Genomic DNA, 23,052 nt, shown 5'->3' on the forward strand with positions numbered 1-23,052 from the left:
TTCCTGTTCCGGGCCAGCCTCAGTGGCAAAGCCAGTGTTCCCACCCTCCAGTCTAATTTGCTCCTTTGCCTCTTAAAGACATTATTCTCAGGCAGCCCCTGCCCACACGGTGACACACTGGGGACCAGCAGCTCCAGCCTAACGTTTTTCCATTTGGCAACCTCAGCAGAGAGAAGCCCCTCAGGCCCAGGAGAGCCAGCGATTGCCGTGGGGTCGCTGCTCATTGGTCTGGTACTTGGGTAACAAACTCGGCAGCCGCACCCTAACCCCTGTGCTCAGACCTGAGTCACATGGCCGCCTGGAAAGGGGGATGGATCAGCAGCATCCCGGCCACATGGACTGAACAGGGAGAAGGGCCAGCTCCCCAGAGGAAAACCAAAGCCCTGTTACCTGAATCTGGAAAGGCAGATGCTGCCGGTGCGCACCACAAAAAGTAGCATGTCTTCTTAAGACAAGGTCATAAGACACATTTTAATTTGCATTAATGTTCATTCAACGTTCACCATATGCTGCAGAAATACAGAGACAGTTAAGGCACAGACCCTCGTAAAGCAGGATTTAAAAAGTTGGGGGGGGGTATAGCTCAAGTTGTAGAGCACATGCTTAGCATGCACGGAGTCCTGGGTTCAATCCCCAGTACCTCCATTAAAACAAACAAACAAACAAAAATGAAAGTGAAACAGAAGGTGTCTGTGCTTTGAAAGGAGTGATTCATTTTTACTGTGTGAGAAGGTTGCGATTTCGGTGGTCTTCATGGAGGAGGTGGCATTCGAATGAGCCCTTGAAAGATAACTGAGACTAGTAATTACAGAAGCAGGGGAAGGACCCTCCAGCCAGAGGGAACAGCAGGGCCAGAATTGAGCTCCTGACAGGGGAGGGCATGTGTGAATATAATGCGATTAGGGCTAAGGGGCTTGAGGGGTTTAGCCAGAGCTGAGACACCCGCACTGGGAGTGAGTGTGCCCGAGACGCAGCGCATCTGGGGCAGTGAGGAGGGACCTCAGCAGCTCTTGACTCCTTTTGACGAAGAATTTTTGTTTGGCTTCGAGAAGATGCCCTTGAACAGAAATAAGCAGTTTCCCTCACCGCGTCCACCCTCCCTTCCCTTGAAAGCAGGATTTGCCCCAGATTGCCCTTGCTCAAGCTTCCTAATCTTTATTCTATTTCTAAACGGGGGAGTCTACTGGGAGCCCCAGGCCCCTGCCAAGCCCTGCGTCTGTATTTAATCAATCCCTCCTCTGAAATCCAATCCGTCATAAATTCCAGCCTTGCAATAAATGTGCCGAGAGGTCTGCGGGGACGGGCTTTTATTGTGAATGAGAAATAGGATCGCTGCCCAAACTATTGAGTTGAGAACAACGGGGAGCCAGCGGAGGTGCACGCAAGAGGGGCAAATATTGAAGGCTGAGCAGCCACCGGGGGAGATCGGGGCCCCACCTGCCAAGGCCCCCCTCTCCCTTGGCTTGGCCTCAGCCTGGCCTCCTCGTCTTTATTAGCTCTTGGTAATGGATTTTATCTGCTCGGTGTGACGGAGGAGTCTTGGCAATCCTCAAAGACCTGCAGAGTCTCCTCCCTGCCCTCCAATCAGAAGCCGGCAGCCTTCGTCAGCCACGTAGGTGGCTCTCCAGCCAACATTTACTTTAGTGTCAAAAAGAAATCCCGGGCATGTTTGGAACAGATGCAGGCCCCCCTGAGCCACAGGGTCTTTGCAAGGACAATCCGGGCCGGGCCTTGGGGTGTCGGCCTTTCCATCAGCGTGGGTTCTGTCGCCCTAGTCTGCAGCGGTGGAGGGGGGTGGGAGACAAGGCCAGGCAGCCCGGCCCCTTGCGCCATACTGGGGCCTGACACCCCCACGTTGGGCATCGCTGCGGCCCTGGGACCTGTGGCAGGCATGGCAGGAGGCCACCTTGCTGGGGAAGGGCACAGGGATGCAGGAGGCTTAGCTCTGCCAAAGCTTTTAATTCACTCAGATCATCGTTCACAGCCTCGGGCATGAACATGCCCCGGCCTCCCCGCACTAACCCAGGGGGCCTCTTTCCCACCCACACACAGGGATTGACTGAAATAGGAGTCCTTGCTATTTCGGAGGGTCAAGATCCCTTTAAAAAATCTGGAAAAAGCTATCCTCAAAAAGCACACACACATATACATACTTACACATGCACATACACACACACATCACATACACATGTACAGAGGTACACACGTATACAGGTACATGCATACTCACATGTGCACACATACACACATGTGCATATACACACACACACATACACACACTTGCAGTGTCACATTGTCGGGGGGCGGCTTACAATCCCCAGGTCCATATAGGCCTGGATGCCGGGTTAAGCCTCCTTGAACTGATTGTGGGGCCCGGCCTCTTCCCCTGTAATTCTCCCTGAAGTTGTCTCTGTATAAGCAGAGTCTCCATCTCAAAGCATTTCCTCTTACTCTGAGGTGGACGGAGGAGGGCTTATTACCCTCTTTCCTGCAGGGTGGGGACAGGTATCACAGGAAATCAGTAGCAAAACGGGGCCTCATTGTCTCCATCACTGTCTCCTCTAACTTTTTTAGGCCATGCTCTCTTTTGATGGGTGAAAAAAAAAATCCTATTTCCCCACCCCAGGAATTTCTAATAACTCACAGTGGGGAGGGGAGCAGAAATCTACCTCCCCAAGCTTGAGGTTCACTGTATCACAGGCCAAGTTGTTAAGTGTTACTTTCTATAGCTTGAAATATCATTTGAACTCTGAAAATCATAGTTGTTCTTATTTCTCAAGTATGAAATATAGTAACGTTGGAACATTTAGAAACATCCTGCCTGTGGCAGCCCCAACTGAAAAACACTAGGGAAGGACCGACAGCATCTCCATGTATTGGTGTGGTTAATCGAGCCCCTTCCCTAAGGTTTCCTGCAGAAGATGCACCAGGACCCTCGTGCACGGAAGATGCCAGTCACCGGTGGCTCCAAACAGCAGACAGCAGCGCCCTCCCGAAGGTTTCAGGAACCCTTAACTTTGGCAAGTCTTCGCGATTGAGCTTTGGGGGGATTGCAGGGGCTGTGTCATCCATGAGATGGTGAAGCTCCAAAATCTAAGTGATGTGGAATTCCTGATGCCGCCTCTAATGCAGGAACTCTCAGCGCCCTTAGAACATAATCCTGGGCTGCAGGAGCCCACCTCCCACGGCAAGGTTCTCAGTGGTCCCCCTCCCACAGCTGGAAGCTGTGGCATGCTCATATGTCCCCGCCTTGGCCACTCAGGCCTGGCTTGAATGAAGTGCAAAGATGAGGTTCCTCTCGAACACATTCAGTGGTGGGGGTGTCCACGGTGCAGGGAGTGACCCTCAGGCCAAATTGTTCTGCTACAATTTGGCTGTCAGTTGGCAGTTTTCGGCCCTCTGAGCCGTCTCGGTTTCTAGCTGCTCTCCAAGCCTTTCTTTGCAGCCTCCTTTGAGTCTCCGAGACCCCGGTGGCCTACCAATAAATTCCTTTTTGCTTAAGAGAGCCTGAGGGGAGCCTGCTACCATAGGAAGTATCCATGTTGCACATGCACTGTCTGAACCTTGTATCAATTCTGCAAGTAGGTGCTGCCTGGGCCCCAGCAACTCCCCTGCGTCTCCTGGCAACGAGGGTGGAGGGGAGTCAAAGAAATTGGAAGAGGCTCCTGACCACAAGCCAGTGCCCACGCCCTTCACCTCCACGGGAGGATGTGAGGAGAGAGCCTGGAACTAGGAACCTGGAGAACCTCTGCCACCAATGCCCTATTTTTGGCCCCTTCACCCCCAGTACCTGGGACCCAGCTTCCCCATCTGTAGTGAGGTGCTGGGTCCGCTGAGTTGGAGTTGGATCCGATGAGTGGGGTCTGGTGGTCGTTCCAACTCCAGCAGGTCCTGAGTCCATATACCCTTCAAACTGTTCAACTTCCTCAACAGCATAGAGGATGTCCCCTCCCCTACCCACTTAGGACCCACTCCTTAACGACTCTGAGTCTGAAAACGAAAAGCAGTGTTGTGTCCCCTACTGGGCATTGGTCCTGCCCACCACACTCTGCAGCGCTTAACAGCCCCCACACCTCTCTCTCCCTGTTATTCATTTCAGGACCGAACGTCAAGGCTTCCGTGAGTAATTTCCTTGTAATCTTTGCCTTCCTGCCTTTAGAAATAGATTTCCATAAAATAATCAGAGGGGATTTCACAACCGCCTTTCTGGGCTAGGATGTTTCCTTGATGGACAGTGAGTGATCTTTCAGCTGGTAATTTAATTGGCACCTGCCCAGTACAATGTCTCCTGCCGTGGTTTATTGGGATCGACTCCGGCTCAGAAAGGGAGGTTTCTGTCTTCAAGAAAGGCCATGCTGCCTGGAATCCCCGGAGTGTCCTTTCCCTCAGCAAGTAATCTAGTATATCTTTAATAAGTGGAGTCAATTCACTTTCAAAACCCTTGTAAAACTCAGCCTTTTAGTCATTCCGACCAGAAGCATTCAAATTCCAGTAGGAATAGATTGCGCCAGCCCTCCCACCCACGAGAGGTTCCCCCAGGGGACATGGAGCTGGCGGCTCAGGGGAGGGATGTGCTAATTGCCCCAGGAAGCCTTTGCCCGGGGCCAAGGCCGCAGCATCCATGCCCTGGAGGCTCCTGCTGACTCAGCTTCTCCACCTGCCAGGGTGCCTGGCACGTAGGCTTTGGAAAACTACGGGGTCATAGCCCAGCGGCAAATGGGGCAAAGGCTCTGGGGACATATGATTCTAGCATAGACAGGGCAGGGCGGTGAACTGTTTGAGGCTGCACCTGGGGTTAGTGGCGGAGCCTCAGCCTCCTGGTTTCCTGTGTTTTGTTTTTGTCTTACTCATTTCTAATCTTCTTCCCTCTGGAGGTTGAGGTGGGATCATGGACATCCGAAGGCTTGGGTTGGAATACCTGGTCCACCGCTTTACTAGCTGTGTGACCTAAAGGGAGATACCTAGCCTCTCTGAGTCTCAGTTTCCTCATCTGTGAAATGGGAATGGTTATAACACCTCCCTCATTGCGTTGCTATAAGGATTAGATGAGATAACTCATGAAAAGCACTTAAAACACTTCCAGTCACTCAGCAGCGATGTATTAATGTTATTGTTGTTGCTGTTTCTGTGTTGTTACAGTCGCAGTGCAATAGAACAGACGTGAGGAAGAGCTTTCCAGCTAGCCTTACAGAGAGGTCGGAAGGTTTTAGCAAAGTCTGGAGGAAGGGGGATGGACAGAATGGCCCTTTCTTAGGGGTTCCCTCCCCACAGTGACTGTTGCCTTGACTCAGCAGTTGCCTGAGCTCTGAGCAGTGTGGGATCCTCTCCGGGGAGCTAAGACTTGTACAGTTTGAGATCTGTATCAACAAGTACGGGTGATGCCCCTGCAGAGAGAGCAGCGTGGGGCGGGTCTGCAGTGGAAGCTTTTATCACATACGGGCCATGGGGCTGCCAGGCTTTATTCCTGTTGAACAGGAGGCCTCTTTCAGTGCGGGCTCTGGCTCAGACCTCCCACCTCCTTCTCCACCGCCTCCTGGGGACTTCTGTGCTGGGTACCACTGTGTTTGGACCTGGAGGAGAGAGATGAAATTTGTATCACAGCCTGCTCAACGAGGCTGCCGCTGCCCTGCTGACTCCGTAGGAGACTGCCAGGAGTCCCGGACGTGGAGGGGTGGAGCCTGTCCTGGAAGTCAGAATACTCAGGTCCTAAACTAGGGCGAGTCCCTGCTCTGGGCCTCGGTCTTACCATCCGTCCAGTGAGGCCATTGGCAGAACACGCTCTTTCGAGAGCAGCTTGCTGATGCAGTAGTTAGGGAAATCTGCCAAGTTTCTGACGGCCCCACAATTCCAGGCTGAGCATGTGCCCCAGAGAATCTCTCACACAGGAACCTGAGAGGTGCAGGGGGGATGTTTGTTGCAGCAGCATTTGAATCAGCAAGGAGCTCTGAAAACTAAATGCCCTCCATTTACTAAATAAACCTAATTACCTGCCCCCCTCCCAAAAAAGAGGGGATTAGGAAATACAAGATGAGGTCTTATCACACTATAAAATATTATAATCAAAAAGATCTAGCCAAATCTACAAGTATCAGTGTGAAGGGATCTGAAAACAAAGGGGGAAGGTAAGAAGCAATGTTTTTTGGAGGGAGGAGGTAATTCGGTTTGTTTGTTTGTTTTATTGGTGGTGCTGGGGACTGAACCCAGGACCACGTGAATGCTAAGTATACACTCTACCACTGAGCTATACCCTCCTCACCCCCTATTATGTAATGTTTTAAATGCATACATCCAGGTATATAATGTGTAGGCTACACAGACAGGAGAAAGAGCTTTTGAAGTTAGATTGGAAAAAACACATGGCATTTGGAGGAGAGGAGTGGACTGGGGGATGAGGGCAAAAGAGACCAAAATAAAAAAAAAGGACTCTGCCCAGACTGGTAGGAGAGGCCATGAGCTGGTAACACCAATCCTTTTATATCCTATTTTGTGCAACTCAGGTTAAAACACAGTAAGTGAAGATGGTTTAGGGCTAGATGATTCATTCCCTGGGGACCTTCCAACACTGCCATCCTGGGTTTCCTTGGTACTCAGCCAGCATGGCCAGAGCTGGGACCTTGCTGGGGTCGAGAACAAGGACCATGCAGAGTAGTGGAGCCTGGGAGGGAAGCCATATCTGAGGCAAGGTGCATAAGCGCCCTAATCGGTGTAGATAGTCTACCAGGTGCCGATAAAGCCACCATCTATTACATAAGCTATTTACATAAGCTGATTGTGACTTCCTGCCCTTGTCAATACCACCAGCTAGTAATCAGGAACCACTGGCTGATCTATTGTTTCTTGAGTGCCTTATCGTCTACACCTGTGTTTGGTTCTATGCGTTCTGGAATCTGTCATAAAGAAACCACGTTGGTGGGGTGGGGGCAGGGCAGGGGAGCAACAAGGCTGAGATCAGAGTAGCTGAACATGTTTGTTTCTGGGCCGATGGATGTTTGCAGGAGGGCAGACTCCAAGGACCATTCTTGCAGCAAGTTTTAGATTTTCACCCAGTTCCTCATTTGTATTTGGTCTAAATATAACTTGAAGACAACTGGGCTTGCTTGGGGCCAATCTCAACAGTCCTGACATCAAACAAACACAAAACACAGCAAGCGCTGAAGGAGGAGATAAATCGCTGCTAACCTATTGGACAGCCTCTTAAATCAGCTCAGTCCTTAGAACAGCGGTCACATCGCTGCCTCCACCCAACCACCTCCTTTCTTAAAAAAAACCTACCCTCAGCCTCTCCAGACCCTCTCTCCAAAATCCCATCAACCAGCACACCCTACTCAGTAAGACAGAGAAGCCAGCCAAATAGCATTTGATGAAATGAAATCTAGACTTGAGCCTTGGTTCATCTCAGCACTCAAGTAAAATCGGATCAGGTCTCATTCAACAGGTTCTGCGAGATGCCCCCAAGCATCTTTTGAAAACACTGAGGATGCAGGCACATACATGTTGTCTAGATTTTGCAGCCCACCCTTGTGGGCATAGGAGGGGGACTGCGGTCTCTGTAAAGGTAGAGCATTCAACTTAGTCTGCTTGCAGGGGGTGGTCTGTTCTGGCTGGGGGTCCATACACACTGGGTCTAGGGCTCACCTAAGGGGTCTTTTGTTGATCTTAAGGGGATCTTCCTGTCTCTGCAGGAGAGTCTTGGTGATCCAGTGCTCCCTTGTAGCATCTGCTGTGAAGTGAGGTTCTGGTTTTCAATATAACTGCCGAGAATGAGTCCTTGTCAGCAGGAAGGGGAACAGGCAGGGTCCTAACCTTTCTTGAGGTTGAAGGTAGAAGCACAGACCAGTTAAGTCACAGCTCCCAGCAAGGAAGAGGAGCACAGGAGGGCGGGACGGAAGGGCACATCCTACCCAGTGTCCTGGATGGTGGCTCCCAGCTATTCTGGAAGGCTCCAAGGAAGAACATCTGTTCCTGGGGCTTCTTTGGTGATTGGAGGTGGTCCTCAGGGCAGTGGCCAACCACTGAGGTTCTTTGAAGTGTGGGAATCCATGAGGAAGTGGCCAAGCAGGGTAGAGCCAGGCCAGGAGACACTGAGGGGAGGGAAGAACTACGTGGCATCGGCAGAGATGGCAGGATTCGCTGTTGTGGGCACCTTTGCCGCAGGGCTGGCCCGAGTCCTTCCCCAGGCCCCCTCCCACTGGCGTCCATCAGCAGTGGACAGAGGTAAGTCACTTAACCAGCTCATCGTCCTGCTCCTGACTCCTGTGCTGTGCACAGGTCACCATCAGAGAGTTGGGCAGGGGCTGTACCAGGCCCAGCGGACACAGCAACACTGAACTCCACCGTGTGTCCAAGGAGGAAATAAGTGGAACCTGGCGTGGCTGCCTTGCCCTGGGGCCACCTTGTTTCCCAAGGACCATCACTTACCTCCACCTGCCCAGGATCGATAGCCCGGCCTCGGTGGGTCTGTTGTGTTGAGGAGCCGTCCCAGCCAGCTCCCACATGCCTGGACAGCTCTGCTCCACCCACATCTGTGCACACATTTTCCTGGGAAACAGGCAGACTGGCCTCTGCATTCTTTTTCCGGGTCTCTGGGCTGGAGTGCTTGGCTGGGCTGTGGAGCAGATCGTGGGCAGAGGAAAGGGCCTGGACAGCAAGTCCCAGAGAGAGGATCCTGTCTGGAACCCTGACACCATCTCTTGTCACAGAGCTGGGAGGCCGACACAGGCTTCTCTCTCCTGCAGGCAGCCGAGGTCAGTGTCTCTAAATTGCTAGTTATTCCTTTCTTCGATTAAGGACGATTCTTCTGATGCGGGAAGTTAACTCCCCCAGTTAATCTCATGGCCTTGAGTTCTGCCTGATGTGTTGGCTCTGTCTGAAGGCAGGGGCAGGACTTCCTAGGCAGCCGGTCCCAGCCAGTGCGTTCAGGAGCTGCCCTGAGGGGCCAACGGCTCTGCACTCCCTGTCTGGACTCCAGCTCCACACAGCAGCACTGATTTTTGGGCAAAGGCTGGGGCTGTGGGGAAGATTTAAAGGGGAGAAGCCATGGATGGAGCCTGGAAGCAGGCAAGTCCCCTCCATCTCTGGCCCGCTGTCTTCCCATCTGAAAGATGGGGGCATGGAGTGGGGGCTGGCTAGATGACGTCTACAATTCCCATCAACTCAGCAACCCCTCAACTGCTCCACCCACCCCTACCCAAGGGTTTGGGGTGACTGGCCGGAGTGGTGGGAGGGGTCTCAGCGCCCACCTCAGGGAGCATCTTCCCCTAGCAGGATATGTTTGTCTCTGCATTCACGTGCTCATGAATACACACACACACACACACACACACACACACACAAGGTGCTGCCTGGAAGTGGGCCCCTACCAGGCTGTGTTCACTGTGGCCTCTGTGAGCCAAGGGCCCAGGGAGGTGCTCAGGCCCAGGCGTGTCCCCTCTGAGGCAAATTTATTAGTCCTCTGTGACAACTCACACCCACGGACCAGGTGGCCAAACCTGGACATTATCCAGGTGTTCAGGCCTCTGACTGTGCCCACCTGCAGGGAACAGCCAGGCACGAGGAACAGAAAGCAGGCTGTAAACTAATCCTGCATGACCATGGGCACCGAACTTTCTCGGACTCCCTTTCATTTTGTGTGAACCGAGGATGGTACCAGACACATGAGGGTGTTGTGGAGAGAATGCCTGAGGGTTAAATGACGTGATTTGTGTGAAGCCGCGAGCACACCACGGTCCACGCACGGCTATCCCCACCCAGCCACACCCTAGTCGTGGGGAAGGGCTGTAGGCATCCACCCGCGTGCTCCCCGCTGGTAACAGATGGCACACGCTGGCCAAGAGCTCTGGCTTCATCCTCAGGGCTTCTGACATTCTGTCCACTGGTCAGCACTGCTGTCTAGTTCTGGGGTCCGGAATGCCGGGAACTGAGGGGTTTCCTGGAATGTGGGATTTTCAGTGCTAAAATTGGGACAGTCTCTGGCAAACCAGGATGGTTGGTCCCCCTCAGTGAAGCCACACTATGGGGTTTGGACAGAGGGCCCTTGGTTTTGTTGAGTTATGCACCAGAAGGACCCACAGGAGGGTCATACAAGGTGCAGATTTCAGCTCAAACGAGGGGAAACATTCTCATGGTCAGCACTGCCCAAAGATAGAAGAACTCTTGCTTGAGGTTCTGAGTTCACCATCCTTGGATGTCATTAACCAGGAGCTGAAGGGCCACTTGACGGGGATCCTGCAGTTGGAGACAAAGCCCCAGAGTGGGTGCTGGGCTAAATGCTCACAGAGGACCCTTTGAGCCCTATGAGTGCCCCGTTTCCATAGAGGGGCTAATGGGACTCTGGAGTCAGGACCATGGCTAGCCCAAGAGTGGAATTATCTGATGGAGACTTTCCCTATAAGGTGGGGGTGGGACAGGGTAGCTGGAGTGCCTGGCTGCAGATTGTAACAGGGCTTCAGCCCTTCTCAGTTCTTCAGAAGGAAGCAGAGGGGTTCTTCTTGGGGGAAGGCCTGGTAGGGGTTGGAAAGTCATTTGGGAGCAGATACTCCTAGTCCTTTCCAGCAGCAGGGAGCCAGGCAGCCGGCTTTGGGGGTGTAGGGAGCTGACAAAGGATGGTCAGACATCTGTTGGGTCCAGAGACCTGGTGCAGCCCTGCTCTCCCCTGGGGCCTCCCACCTGGCTACCACCCAGGCATCACGCAACAACTGGCCATCTCCCGTTCCCTGTTGGATCTGCACTGTGGATCCCTGGCTGCCACCAGGCAGAAGCCACAACCCCAGCCTCCCCAGCCTCCACTGGGCCTGTTCACCACGTCTTTACCCCCGGTTTGGAAAACGAAGGGGTCTCCTGCTTTAACAGCCAGGCTACTTGCCTCCCTAAACTCTGCTCCAGCCTGGAATCCCAGGTGGGCTTTGCGTGTGTTTTACGTGTTCCTTTAGAGCTAAAGGCATAGAAATCCCTTCCCCTCTGAGGCTAGTTCACATCCAGGTTCTGGATCCTAGAAATGATACCCTGGCGTTGGGGCTGATGGAGGGGTCCATCTCTCATTCTGATCCTGGAGACACCTCCCTCCTGGCTTCGTGGGAGCCTCCCTGCGCCCCTTTTCTCTTCCTCTCTCCTCCTCTCTGCTCCCTGTCACTCTCCCGGAGCGAGGGTCTCGAGTCTCTGCATTTCTCTCCCCGTCTCCCCATGCCGTTTCGGCCACGGGGGTGCCTCTAGTGCCGCGTCTCTCACCCCCGACTCGCGGTCCGCGTGCCCATCGCCGCCCGGACCGCAGTGTCCCCGCGTCTCTGCGCCCGTCCGGGGCTCGGAGCGGAGCGCGTTGGAGCAGCGGCCGCGGCCCCGGGCGGGGGTGCGGGCCGGCGGGGGCGGCGTTGGGCGCCTTCCTCCGTCAGTCCCTCCCCGGCAGCGCGGGGCGGGGTGGGGGGTGGGGGGCGGCGCGGCCGCCGCTCGGCGCCTTTAAGGGAGCGGGAGGGAGCGGCGAGGCGGCGGCGGCTGCGGTGGCGGCGGCCGCGGCGAGCGGGGCGGGGGCGCGGGGCGCGGCGCTCGGAGTCCGCTGGCGGCCGGAGGCGGCTGGGCGGCCGGGGCCGGGCCGGGAGCCGCGAGGAGCGCGGGCAGCGCCGCCGGATCCCGCCGCCCGGGGCCATGGCCAAGGCGGGCCGTGCAGGTGAGGGCGGGCGCCGGGAGGGCCGGGCCGCCGGCCGGGGGAGGGACCCGCGTGTCTCGAGGAGGGGCCACCGGCCCAGGTGAGCCCCCGGCGCAGGTGGGCGGAGGTTCCGGGCGGGCCGAGCGGGCGGCGGCGCGGCCAGCCCCCGGGAGCGCGGCGAGGGGGCTCTGCGCGCCCCGCGTCCTTCCTGCGCCCCCGGTCACCTCGTGGGACACCGCGTCCCCTCGCCACCGCCCCGCCGGAAGGGGCCAGGTCTGCGGCGCCCCTGCCCAGCTCGGCGTGGGGAGAGATCGCTGCCCTCCCGAGGCCCTGGGCAGACTCGGGCGCGGGGACCGAAGGCGGTGTCCCGTGGCTGCCGCTCCATCCCACGCCCCCCAGCGCCAACAGGGACGCGCCCCCTTGTCCGGCCGCTTGCTCTATCCAGGACGCGACCATCCCCCCGCCCGCAGCTCAGTCAGGAGACCCAGATTTCTTCTGGGGAAGGAGGGGTGCCCCGCTCCGCACCGGTTAGTGAGCCGTCCCGCCCCCTCCCCCCACCCGACCCTGGGAGGCAAAGCCTCAGGTGCGGAGGTCTGAAGGGGGGCCTCTTCGGAGGTCCCCAGGGCTCTGACCTCCCCCAGACTCAGGCGGTGTATCCCGTGGTGTGAGGGAGTGGGCGTTAGTCATTCGTTCATTCATTCAGCCAGACGTTCATTCACCAACATCTGCTTTGTGCCAGGCCCTGAGCTGGGCACCGGGGTCAGGAGGCGGAGCAGACCCTGCTCCTGTTTGCACTCTTTGGGCCCGATGGTGCCTTAGGAGGGCCAGCAGATCGAGGGTGGCAGCCAGCCTGGCCTCAGGAGGGCTGGCTTGGGAGGCTGGCATGTGTAAATCCACTGTGAACTCACACCCAGCCTGTGACGTTGGCAGGTGCCGTGCCATCCCCTCGGACTCGGCATTGGTCTGGCATGAACCCCACCCCTCTACCCATAAGAGATGACAGTGGTGGAATGAGTGTGAGTTCACCCACACACACACTTGGGGTCAATTCCGCAGGACGGTGTGTAAATCCACTGCCACCCCACAAGTGCTGCCCCTACCCTGGGCTGGGTCCAGATGCCCCTGTACAGCACTGGGCATGCGATTTCCATGCCTGAGAATATACTCCCATTCTGTCCTGTTGGGGTGGGGCTGGTTGTGTGAGACACAGCAAGTATGGAACACATCTAAATACCCCTTTCCCACTTGCCTCCCTTTTCCCCTCCTGAGGGAGGCACTGGGAGATGACACCAATGAAGCTGGAAAAGGCTGCCTCCTTGGGTCCTTACCCACCCCCACTCCTCCCATAGGGCACATGGCAGGGTGTGTGTCCCGCCCACTGCCCCTGCTCTGTGTGTGCATGTGTGTGCATGTGTGAGCACTCCCCGTGCACAGATCACCTGCCCGGGCCCTGCCATCCTAACAGCAGTTAACAATTGCTGCTAGTACGAGGTACCAGGCGACGTGCACAACCATCCTGGGAGGCAGGAAGTGTTACTTTCCCCTTTTTAAAACATCTGGAAACAGATATTCAGAGTAATAGCTCCCTCCAGGTGGCCCAGAGGGTCTAGGCAGAGGCTGGACGCAAAGCCAGACTGTAAGGGCTGGAGTGATGGATTTTCTCCATCACTACCCTGATAGGTCACCCCCACCCTCGACCTCATGGAATGGGGGTGTGGTCCCAGCCGTACCACTGCCACCATGGTCTGTGAGTCCTTTGGTCTCTAGGCTGAGAGTCCATGGGAATTTGTTCCAGTGACAGGTGAAAAACTGCTCTGCTTTGAGCATCAGTGCTTCATGCTGTTCTAACATTTTGTCTTCCCTGCTGCAATTTCATGCTTGGCCCTTTCCCTCTGGGCAGCACAGACTCCCCTCCTCTGTGGAGTGAACTGCCCAGCTCTTCTCTCCCACACTCAGCTGCCACCCCAAGGAGCCTTTGGGATTGACCCCAGCAAAATCGGATTACTCCTCCTCTTCTCAGCTCTTCCTTAGCTCGCTGACTTGAAGACAGCGTGCAGTAACACATGGATGCAGGTCATCTCCCCCCAGTGGCAAAGTCTGTGTAGAAAAGACTAGGAGATAGGTAGAGAGTCCTCGGAGACAGGAGCCGAGTCCCTGTCTTTACAGCTAAAGAAACTGACGCCCAAGGAGAGGATGTGACACAGACGGGGTGGCTATTCAGGACCATCTACTGCGAATGGACAGACTGATGGTCAGAAATGATCAGGCTTTCACTCTGAGGGAGTGATGTTAGAATTGAGGGAGGCTGAAAGCCAGGGATGGAGGCCATGAGAATCTGGCCTGTGAATGGAGGAGTCTGCTCTGGGACCTGTGAGGTGTTCTGTCTAAAACTGGCCAAGGGGGCCATCTACTGAAGGAAGAGATAGAGGTTTGGGTCACCAGAGTGCATGACTCCAAGGTCATCATGTTGTAGCCTAGGGAATGCATCTCTGGATTTGTGCAGTGCACAGCCTGAACCACCAGCCATGGCTGTGTCCACTGTATCACAAAGGAGCTGCAGAGAGGCAGTGAAAGGACTCCCATGTTGCCAGGAGTACAAGAGAAAAGGTCATCAGGTCCTAGAAAGGACTGGATAAATTCCAGAGGGTGGATCCCAAACGAGTTACCCCCAGTTCCCAGTCTCCTGGGAGATTTCAGTCACGTAAACCAGAGTCATCATGGTGCCTTGTGTCTAGTCTTGAGACAGAGAGTGAGGGAAGGAGAGCCCTTGGTCTTGCCCTGAGGGAGCTCTTGGTCTAGTGGACAAAAATGGAGAGAGGCCTACCTTGGGGATGGAAGCTGGCTGTAGGGAGGTGGGGGCTGGGAGTTGGGGAGTGCCCAGGAAACAATAATATACAATGCAGAGGCACCTGGGGCTGGGCCTCAGGTGCAGTGGAGGCGGAGAGGCCAGTGGTGGCTTGAAACAGTAAAGGCTGGATTTCTCGAGGACCTGGGCCTTAAAGGCTGGCAAGATTTGGGCAGGAAGGTGGCAAGGTGCAGGCTTCCACAGGCAGATGATGGCTTAAACAGAGTCTAGGAGGTTGGAATGGGAAAGGTGTACGTAGAGGGGTCCTGCAGTAGGGTGGGAATGGGGGTGGGTGGAGGGGAGGTGTACAAGGATGGAGAAGTCTGTCTGGCTGGAGTGGAGGGTTCCTGGAGGCATCCAGTGGGCAGAAAGGAATTCCAGAGAACATCCAAGATGGGAGTGATGTGTACGATTTGGGAGTTTTGACAGATCCCTCTGGCTGCTCCTGGAGGGCTCCTGGGAAGGCAGGGAGAGGCCAGCTTGTCCGGAAGGGTTTGTGGTGGTTCCTGCCAGCTGCACGGCCCCTCCATTCCTCCCTAGGCCCCTCTGGCCCTCCCTCTGTACCGCAGCAGGTTGGCAGGGGTGTCTGCCAGCCCGGGGGTAGGGCAAGGAGAAGGCCGCCACCGGGCAGGATCAGAGGCAGCAACCAAGAGGGTCCTGGAACCTCTCAGGCTGGGCCAGGACTGTCTGGAGAGGCTGGGCTGGGGCCACAGGGCTGGGCCTTTCAGGCTGGAGGAACCAGTTTCTTGGCTCCCAGGTGTTGACCTCTGCTCTAAGGGGAGGAGCCGGCGAGCTGGAGTGTATCAAACCCAGTAATTCGGGTCAGTAAATTACTGATCCTACAGCAGCAGAGCTGTGGGGAGGCTTCCAGAGGCTCATGATCAAAGCCCCCGCCCACGAGGGGACATTGTGGGCTGGGGAGGGGTAGGTATTGGCCCAAAGCCACAGGAAAAGGTGATGGCAGAGCTGGGCCTGGAAGCTGTGTTTCCAGAGTCTTGGTTTAGATCTTGTTCTGTTGAGACAGCCACCCTCTCTCCGTCCCAAAGCCAGATCTTCTCCTGGGCCCCCTGCTTCTCGGCTCCCAGGGGCAGGGAACAGTGGCCAGATCTCTTGGAGGACAGAACATTTGGAAGCTTGGGAAAGGGACCAGCTCTGGCATTCTCAGGACTTTGGGGAGGTGCCCGGGGATTTGAGACACGACTCAGAAACTGCCAGGCCTACGGTACCAGGATGCCTTTGCTGTGTATCTGGGGAAGGGCACTACATTCTGAGTCAAAGACATAGGAGTTCCAACAGAGTCCCCCCTCAAGCAAGTGACCCTAGGCACCAGAAGGCCCGATCCCAGTAGGGGGCCCCTGCCTCCGTCCTGGATGGTGTTTGGGAGTGGTGGGACACAGAGCATGAGGATATGGCTAGGCCCCCCTTGCTGGGGCTGGGGCTGCATCGAATTGGCCAGAAGGTGTGATGCATTCTTGTATTCATCTTAGCATATGGAAATAGTTCATGGCTGGAAGCGGCTTGGAGATCTTCCCATCCCACCTGTTAATTATGTAGGTGGGAGACCAAGGCCAGAAAAGCAGAGTTTTCCCCTGAGGCCTGGTGTCTTTAAGGACAGAGTGTGTGAACTCTGCAGACCAGTCAGGCTTTGAGGACTGCTGGGTAGGTAGGACCGGGCCCTCCCAGGAATTCTCTGGGATTCTAGGCTCAGGAGAGGGAAGGAGAGGGTCAGGGGTTAGCATCCTGGGAACAATCTGTCTCAATCTGCTTTCCCATCTAATGGCAGGACAGCATCTCTTTAAAGTAGGGTCTATGTTATTCCCATTTTATGGATGAGAAAACTGAGATCCAGAAAGTTTAAGTGTCTGGTTCTAGGATCTCACATCAAGTTAAAGGCAGAGCTGGAATTAGAACTTAGGTTTCTTCTACTCTTGGATTCAACATTGCTAGGAGTTAAACTGCAACAAAGAAGAGACCGGCTCTGTCACTGGTTGACCTTGAACTGCCTCCCTGGGCCTCAGTTTCCTCATCTGTAAAAGGGGAACAGGAAGGAAAAATTTTCAGGGGTCAGGGCAAGCTCTGAGCTTGCTCCAGCTCTGACACTGCTCTGATCTCCTTCCTGGCCTCCCTCCCTGCTGCCTTTACTGTGCCTTTTGGGTCCTCGCCCCTTCCCCGTTTCCTACCTCACAGGGACCCTCCCAGAAGGGTGTTGGAGATGGGAGAACACATAGGGAGCTGAGGACTGGGACACGGGGGGGGGGGTGCCTCCTGGGGGGTCCCAGCCTGGCCTATCACCAGATCTGCTGCCAGGGCCCCCAGGGGAAGGGCTGGAGGTGGGAGGGGGGAGGGGAGAATGCATAACAAATAACTTTGGAAATCAAATGAGATCTGAGCTCCCCACCCACTCCCTCAAGTCTCCCTACTCCCTCTTTTAAAATTCTTGTTTTCTAGAGAGAAAAAAATGCTACACTGCACCCCCTTTCGCAAACGAATGGGAGCCTTAGTGAGTCACTCCGGAGGTAAACGCCACCTCCAGGGCCCCAAGTCTGCCTGCCTGCGGGCGGCCTGCACAGCTGTGGGGCCACCAGCCCCCACGGGGGTACACGTGTGGCAGCTGCCTGTCAGCAGCTCTGGGTGGGAGCTGGGTCCCTGCGGTGGGACCCCCTCTGCCTCCTCCAGGTTTTCACCAGGGCTGCATTTGTGAGGTTCACTGGCAGATGAGGTCACAGCTCAGGCTGGGGCCAGGCTGAGAGCTCAGGGCTTGGTTTGAGGCTGGGGCTGACATGTAGGGGCTTGGGCTATGGCCTGTCTGTGGGGGTGAATTCAGGACCCCAGCGGGAAGGCTTTGTGGCTTCGGGGAGAGAGATCAAGATCAGTGTGTGTGGCCGGGGCTGGCAGGGGGCAGGTGCTGGTGCAATGGCCTCTGGAAACCAGAGTTCCTGGGTGTCGAGCTCTTCTCTCTAGATATCCTGGTAGGGGCTACATGTGTGTGCCTGTCCAGAGCCTCGTCTTCCTTTCTGAGGGTCAGCCCATTTATCTGCAGACCTGGGGCAGGGGAGGCCAGTGAGGAGGTGTCTCCCTTCCCAGATGACCCATTATTCTGGAGGAGGGGAAGTAGCCGTCTGTGAGCCGGGACGCCAAACAAGGCTTGAAAGCAAAAATAGAAACACGTCGGGCTCTGGGAGGGGCATTGAGTTCTGGTGGATCCGAGAGGCCTCTTCTGAGCCGTCTGCCACTGATGCTGTGTTTGCTCAGCTCCGTATTTGCAGAGCACATCACGTCCTGCGCTCCTGACCTCCTCAGGGATGGATCTGTGTGTGGGATCCAGACTGCGAGCTTGCGGGACTGCAGCTGTTTTAGGGGTCTGTCTCTAGGAGGTTAGGAGCGGCTGTGGCCACCCGTCACTCATACACTTCAGACCTTTCCTGGACGGCTCACTGCCCTCCTGATCAGAACTCCCTTCGGCCTGCCATATCCCCCGCCTTGCCCCCCACTTCCCACTTCCCGTGAGGCTGGTCCCAGCTGAGCAACTCCGGAATCATCCCTTGTGGTAAAAAGAGCTATTTTCAGCCTTCCCATTATTGCCCAGTGGGAGGGGGTGGTGTTTATCCCTTGCTGCCTTTTTGTTTTCTTGTACAGTGTAATCAGGAGCAGTGGTGAGAGCTTCATGCAGTCCCGCCTCCGGGGTCCCGGCTGACAATTCCCAGCGCTGTGATTTGGCACCAAATGGAGAGCCTGGAGGCAGAGGCAACCTTGGGCCCCATCCTTGCTCCATAGTAACTCTGGAGTGGCAGGTGTCACGAAAGGCCCAGTGGAGTCCCCTTGGCCCTGGCTGGTGGGGGTTGGTTCCCTGCTGCAGCTTGCTTCAGGCTGATGGTAGCCTTTGGTGCCCTTGCTGAAGAGTTGGCTGGCTTATTGGGGTGGGGGTCTCTGGAGGAGTCCCCAGCATCCTCCGTGGCATCTGTGATCCCCAACCTGGCCTCCCCATGCTGAGGCCAGGTTCCTGGGTCCTTCCTGGGTCTTTGTCCCTGCTCCCCGCAGTGGGTCCTGGGATGATCAGAGGGGGCCCCTCTGTCCTGTCTTTGGGGCCCTCCCCTCCCCCACCCTCCTGAGGCTCCTGCAGGTGGCAGAGATGTCAGTGGTGAATTGGCAGGTGCTCTGGGAGCTCCCTTTAGAGGCAGGAGAAAGCTTCTCCCTTATGGAGCAAGAGTCTGGCGGGACAGAGGGGGGACATCTGGGGCTTGAGAGAATTGTTCCAAATAACTCAGAGCTGTTGGGAGTCGAACTGGCAGAGCCAACGAAAGTACAATAGATAGCCAAAGCTATTAATCACTAATTATCTCCTAAATAAGGTAATTAATGGGTATTTAAGTGGCATATTTATGAGATACCAGCAGGTCTTCAAAAAGCACATCTTTTCCAAAGCAACTGGTTGGGCCAACTGTGTCCTGCTGGGAGACTGGGATTGTAATCCCACCCCTAGCCCACCCTCTGGGTGCAGGAAGCATGACGGGAGGCCGGTCCTCCTCTGAGCTTCCTTCTCCTCATCGTGAACAGGGATCATAGCCCTTCTGCACGGACCTCACCGGGCTGTTGTGAGGATGATGGGGAGTGAAGGCCGCACAGATCCCTGGCAGTAGGGTAACGTGCTGTACAGAATCAGTCTTGGCTGTGTGCGTAGCCTTGATGCTGTTCGATACAGCCCCTGGATTGCGCCTGGCGCAGTTTATGGCCAGGGTCAGGCCGCAGTCAGTGGTTAGAATCATTGCTTTTTTGAGTCCTGGCCAAACCTGTCGCTGGAACTGTGACTGGGTCAAGTCTTAGTGTGTGGCTTGCGCTGTGGTCAGCTTCGTGGCCGGGTCTGAGATCGGGTCCCAGTTGTTCTGTGATCGGGGTTGTGGCTTGATCTGTGGCCGGCTCCAAGTTCAGGCTGTGGTCTGGCTGTGGCTAGTCTTAGGAAAATTCTGCAGCCTGGAGTTCCAACCTCAATTCTTGAGTCCACCTCCTGGGTTGATGGAGCTACCTGGGTACGCCAGAAGCTGGATTCCTTCCAGGTCCTTCAGGATCTGGGCTCCAGGTACTGGGAACCCTAGCACACAAGTCCTTTGGGGCCTCCCGGCACATCCTCTGAAACAGCCCAGCACACAAGCTCATCGGTGGCGCATATAGCAGTTTGGGAGATAGTTAGGACGTGTTTCTATAGCAACCAACCCCCAACCAGATCTGGTTTCTTTCTTTAATAATGCCTTTTTCTGGAAGCAGCTTCTCCTGGCCTCTTGTTTCTCCCTGGCTGGCACCCTGGCCCCTGGACTACTGAGCATGGGCTGATTGGCCCTGAGTTGCTCTGGTCAGACTCATCCTGACACAGAGTGGGGCCCGAGGATACACTCTGTGGGACATTTCCCTGAGAGGGGGCCCTCCTGAGCTCTACCCGGTGCTGGGCCATGCCGAGCGTAACGAGAGCTTTCTCTGGGCCCAGCCTTGGGCTGGGAGAGGCTCTGTGGGCCTGGAGAGGATTCCTACCAGGTATCTGCCTGGGGGAAGCCACAGCCCACGGGGGCAGGCAGGCTTGGACCTAGCTCACGGACAGGTGGTCCGACAGGCGCAGGCAAAAGATGTCCTGGAAGCACAGAAGAGGCAGGCGCCCAGACCAGCGCCGCGGTCAAGGAAGGCTTTCAACTAATTCTTAAAGCGTGAATGGGAATTGGGCATGGGGTCGGGGTGGAGGGTATTTAAGGCACCAGGGCCATCTTGAACAAAGGCTTGGAGGGAAAGAACATGATTTGGGTGGGGGCTTCCCCGGGACTACGTGTTACGGAGCCCGGACTAGTGGGTGGAACTGGTTTGGAGACAGAGTGGGTTCTGGCCTTACGTAGTTTAAGTTCTGGGGAGCAGACAAGACGGCCCCAGGGAGCTGCGCCGGCGGACGGGGGAGAAGGGTCAGCTGTGCACCGGGACCAGCCTCAAGAGTGTTAGGGGGTCGGCACCTCCGGCCTCAAGATGGAAGGACAGTTCCCGGTCTGCCCCCTGGGCTCCCATTCCAGCGCCCTGAGGAGGAGACGGCCCGCCCTTGGGAGCTTCCACGTGTGAAAAGACCAAAGAAAGGCCCAGGGAATATCATGATTTATTTATTTCATTTAACAAACCCTTTTATAGCACTGAGTGCCAGGCACTCTGCCAAACCTTTTTCAACCCTTTTCAAATATTGATTCATGCAATCTTCATGGCATCCCCATGGAAGGACTATTATTACCCCCATTTGACAGAGGAGGAAACTGAGGCACAGAGTGCTGTAGCCACGTTTTCTGGGATCACCATTTGAGAGGTGGCAGCGCTGGGATTTGAACCAGCCCCAAGGGGGAGTGGGTGGGACAGTGAGCAAGGAGGAAGGGGAGTGGGAGGGAGAAGGGGGACATTTAGAGTCACCTGCCGGCCTGTGAGAGCCTCACCAGACTCAACGCATCCCTCGCTCAGTGTGCTGTGTGTGGATGGGCCCTGGGACCCCAGGTTAGAACTGAGGGGCAGGGAACTGTGATTCTAAATGTGTGTGTGTGTCTGTGTGTGTATCTGTGTGTCTGTCTGTCTGTGTGGGCCACATTTGGGCTCCGGCTCTACGTGTCCAGGGTGTTCTCACTGCCCACGGGGAGTCTGGCGGCCTGATTATTTCCGCAGCATTGATGTCAGGAGTTGGACTCAAATGCTTGTGCCTGTGTGTGTGTGTGTGTGTGACAGAGGAGACAGAGATAGGAGATAGGGGCCCCGCCTGAATGAGTCCACAGCTGAGCCCTTTCCTTCCCCAGACCTCCTCCTCTCCTGAGGCACAGACTGCTTGAATCCAGAGGACCTGCCAGGCTGTGGTTTCAGATGCAGCCTCAGGCGGGACTGGGCACAGGAGCTGTGGCCACGGTGACGGGCGGCAGGCTCAGCGCCCGGCAACCCACCTTGGCCACCTCAGGCTCCCAGGAGGTCTGGAAATGGGCAGGTGTTACTTGAACACCCGCAGGGCCATGGCTGTCGCAGCCGACGCCCATGTTCCCTCCCTTGTTCTGATGAGCCAGACTTTTTACCCTGGAGGAGAAAGTTCTAGGTCCAGCGTCTCTTGGAAATGGCCGGATTGCTTTGACCGTTTTGACATGTCTCTCCTCCTTCCCATCCTGCCCCAGCATGGCCAGCTCTGCCCACACTTCCTTAAGCTCAGCTCGTGCTGCCTCCCCCAGGTAGGCCTCCGGGTCCTTCAGCCTTTGGGACCTGCCGTCCACACCTATGGGATGCAGTGGGTGTGACATGTAGCCAGGGGCCAGGCTGCCCGCCCTCTTTTGTCCTGTGCCCGGTGCAGGGCCGGTGCAGGGCTGGGCCCATCAGCTCTGTCCCCAGTTCCTTCCTCCCGGGCACCATCTGGCCGAGGAAGAGTCAGCCAGTGCCTTCCTCCCTCCCTTCACTGTGCCAGGGGTTTCAGTGAAACATGTGCATGTTCCTTTTCACAGTCTTTTTCATTATAGGCTATTATAAAATACTGATTATAGTTCCCTGTGCTACATCTACAGTAGGACCTTGTTGTTTATCTATTTTTTGTATAGTAGTTAGTACCTGCAAACCCCAAACTCCTAATTTATCCCTCCCCACCTCCTTCCCCTCCCCTGGTAACCGTAAGGTTGTTTTCTATGCCTGTGAGTCTGTCTCTGCTTTGTAAATAAGTTCATTTGTGTTTGTTTGTTTTGCTTAACATGATCCATTTTATAGGGTCTTTTTCACCCAAGGGTAGATAACCGAGATCCCCCCAGATGCCCACATCTGAGAGTGGGGGGGACTGCAGCAGGTTTAAACAGACTTATAGGGTATATGTAAAAACCAGGGCAGGTGTGCTACAAAGAAGAGAACAGTAAACAAGATCAAAGATGCCTTTGGAAAGGAAATCAACGGTAGGTTTTGACCACAAAGGAGAGTCAGCAGTCAGGTGAAGGGTCCATCTGAAGGAGGAACAAGTGATGGTCCAGCGTTTAGAACTCAAAGAGGTGACAGAGTTCTTTGGATGCTGGGGGCCTCGCCCTCGTCATCAGCGCCCGGTGGATGTACAGATGCGCGTGCTCGTGCCGGTCTGTTCTTTAGGCTGTAATTACACTGTAACAGACACTGGAGGAAGGAGGGCCTGGTGGGAGGAAGGGAGTGGTTTCAGTTTCTTCAGAGCACTTTCTGTTGTTGAGATTATCTTTGCTGTTCCCTTGTACCAGGTCTGCTTTCTCTGTCCCCCCGAAGAGTGTAAGATTTGGGGGCCCCCACCCTGTCCCTCTTTTTCACCTCGGTGTCCCCAGCACCTAACACACTGCCTGCGGGATGGGCAGCTCCCTTTGACACCCAGAAGCCCCTTCTCTCTCTGCCCACCTCTAGCTGGGAGAGCATCTCCCTCAAATGGAGCTGAACTGGCCTCTCTGCCGCCTTGCCCTCTGCCGGGTTCTCCCTGCTGGGATTCCCACGAAGGCCAGCCTATCACACGTGCTATGGGTGTTACAGTGCCCTAGGATGATGGTGGCCGGCAAGGATGGACGCAGTGGGGGTGGCGAGGGAGGGACAAATTCTA

General features: G+C 55.6%; 1 protein-coding gene across 1 annotated transcript in view; it reads left to right on the forward strand.

The window, feature by feature from the left end:
- Positions 1-11,612: 11,612 nt before the first annotated feature.
- Positions 11,613-23,052, forward strand: part of PITPNM3 (PITPNM family member 3) — an 82,011-nt gene continuing 70,571 nt past the window's right edge. The window contains exon 1 of the mRNA XM_031467884.2: positions 11,613-11,656. Within this exon, the coding sequence (XP_031323744.1) occupies positions 11,635-11,656 (22 nt within the window). The 5' untranslated portion in view covers positions 11,613-11,634. The remainder of the gene's footprint in view (positions 11,657-23,052) is intronic.

Source organism: Camelus dromedarius, chromosome 16, assembly GCF_036321535.1.
Source record: "Camelus dromedarius isolate mCamDro1 chromosome 16, mCamDro1.pat, whole genome shotgun sequence".
In the NCBI taxonomy this organism is placed as follows: Eukaryota; Metazoa; Chordata; class Mammalia; order Artiodactyla; family Camelidae; genus Camelus; species Camelus dromedarius.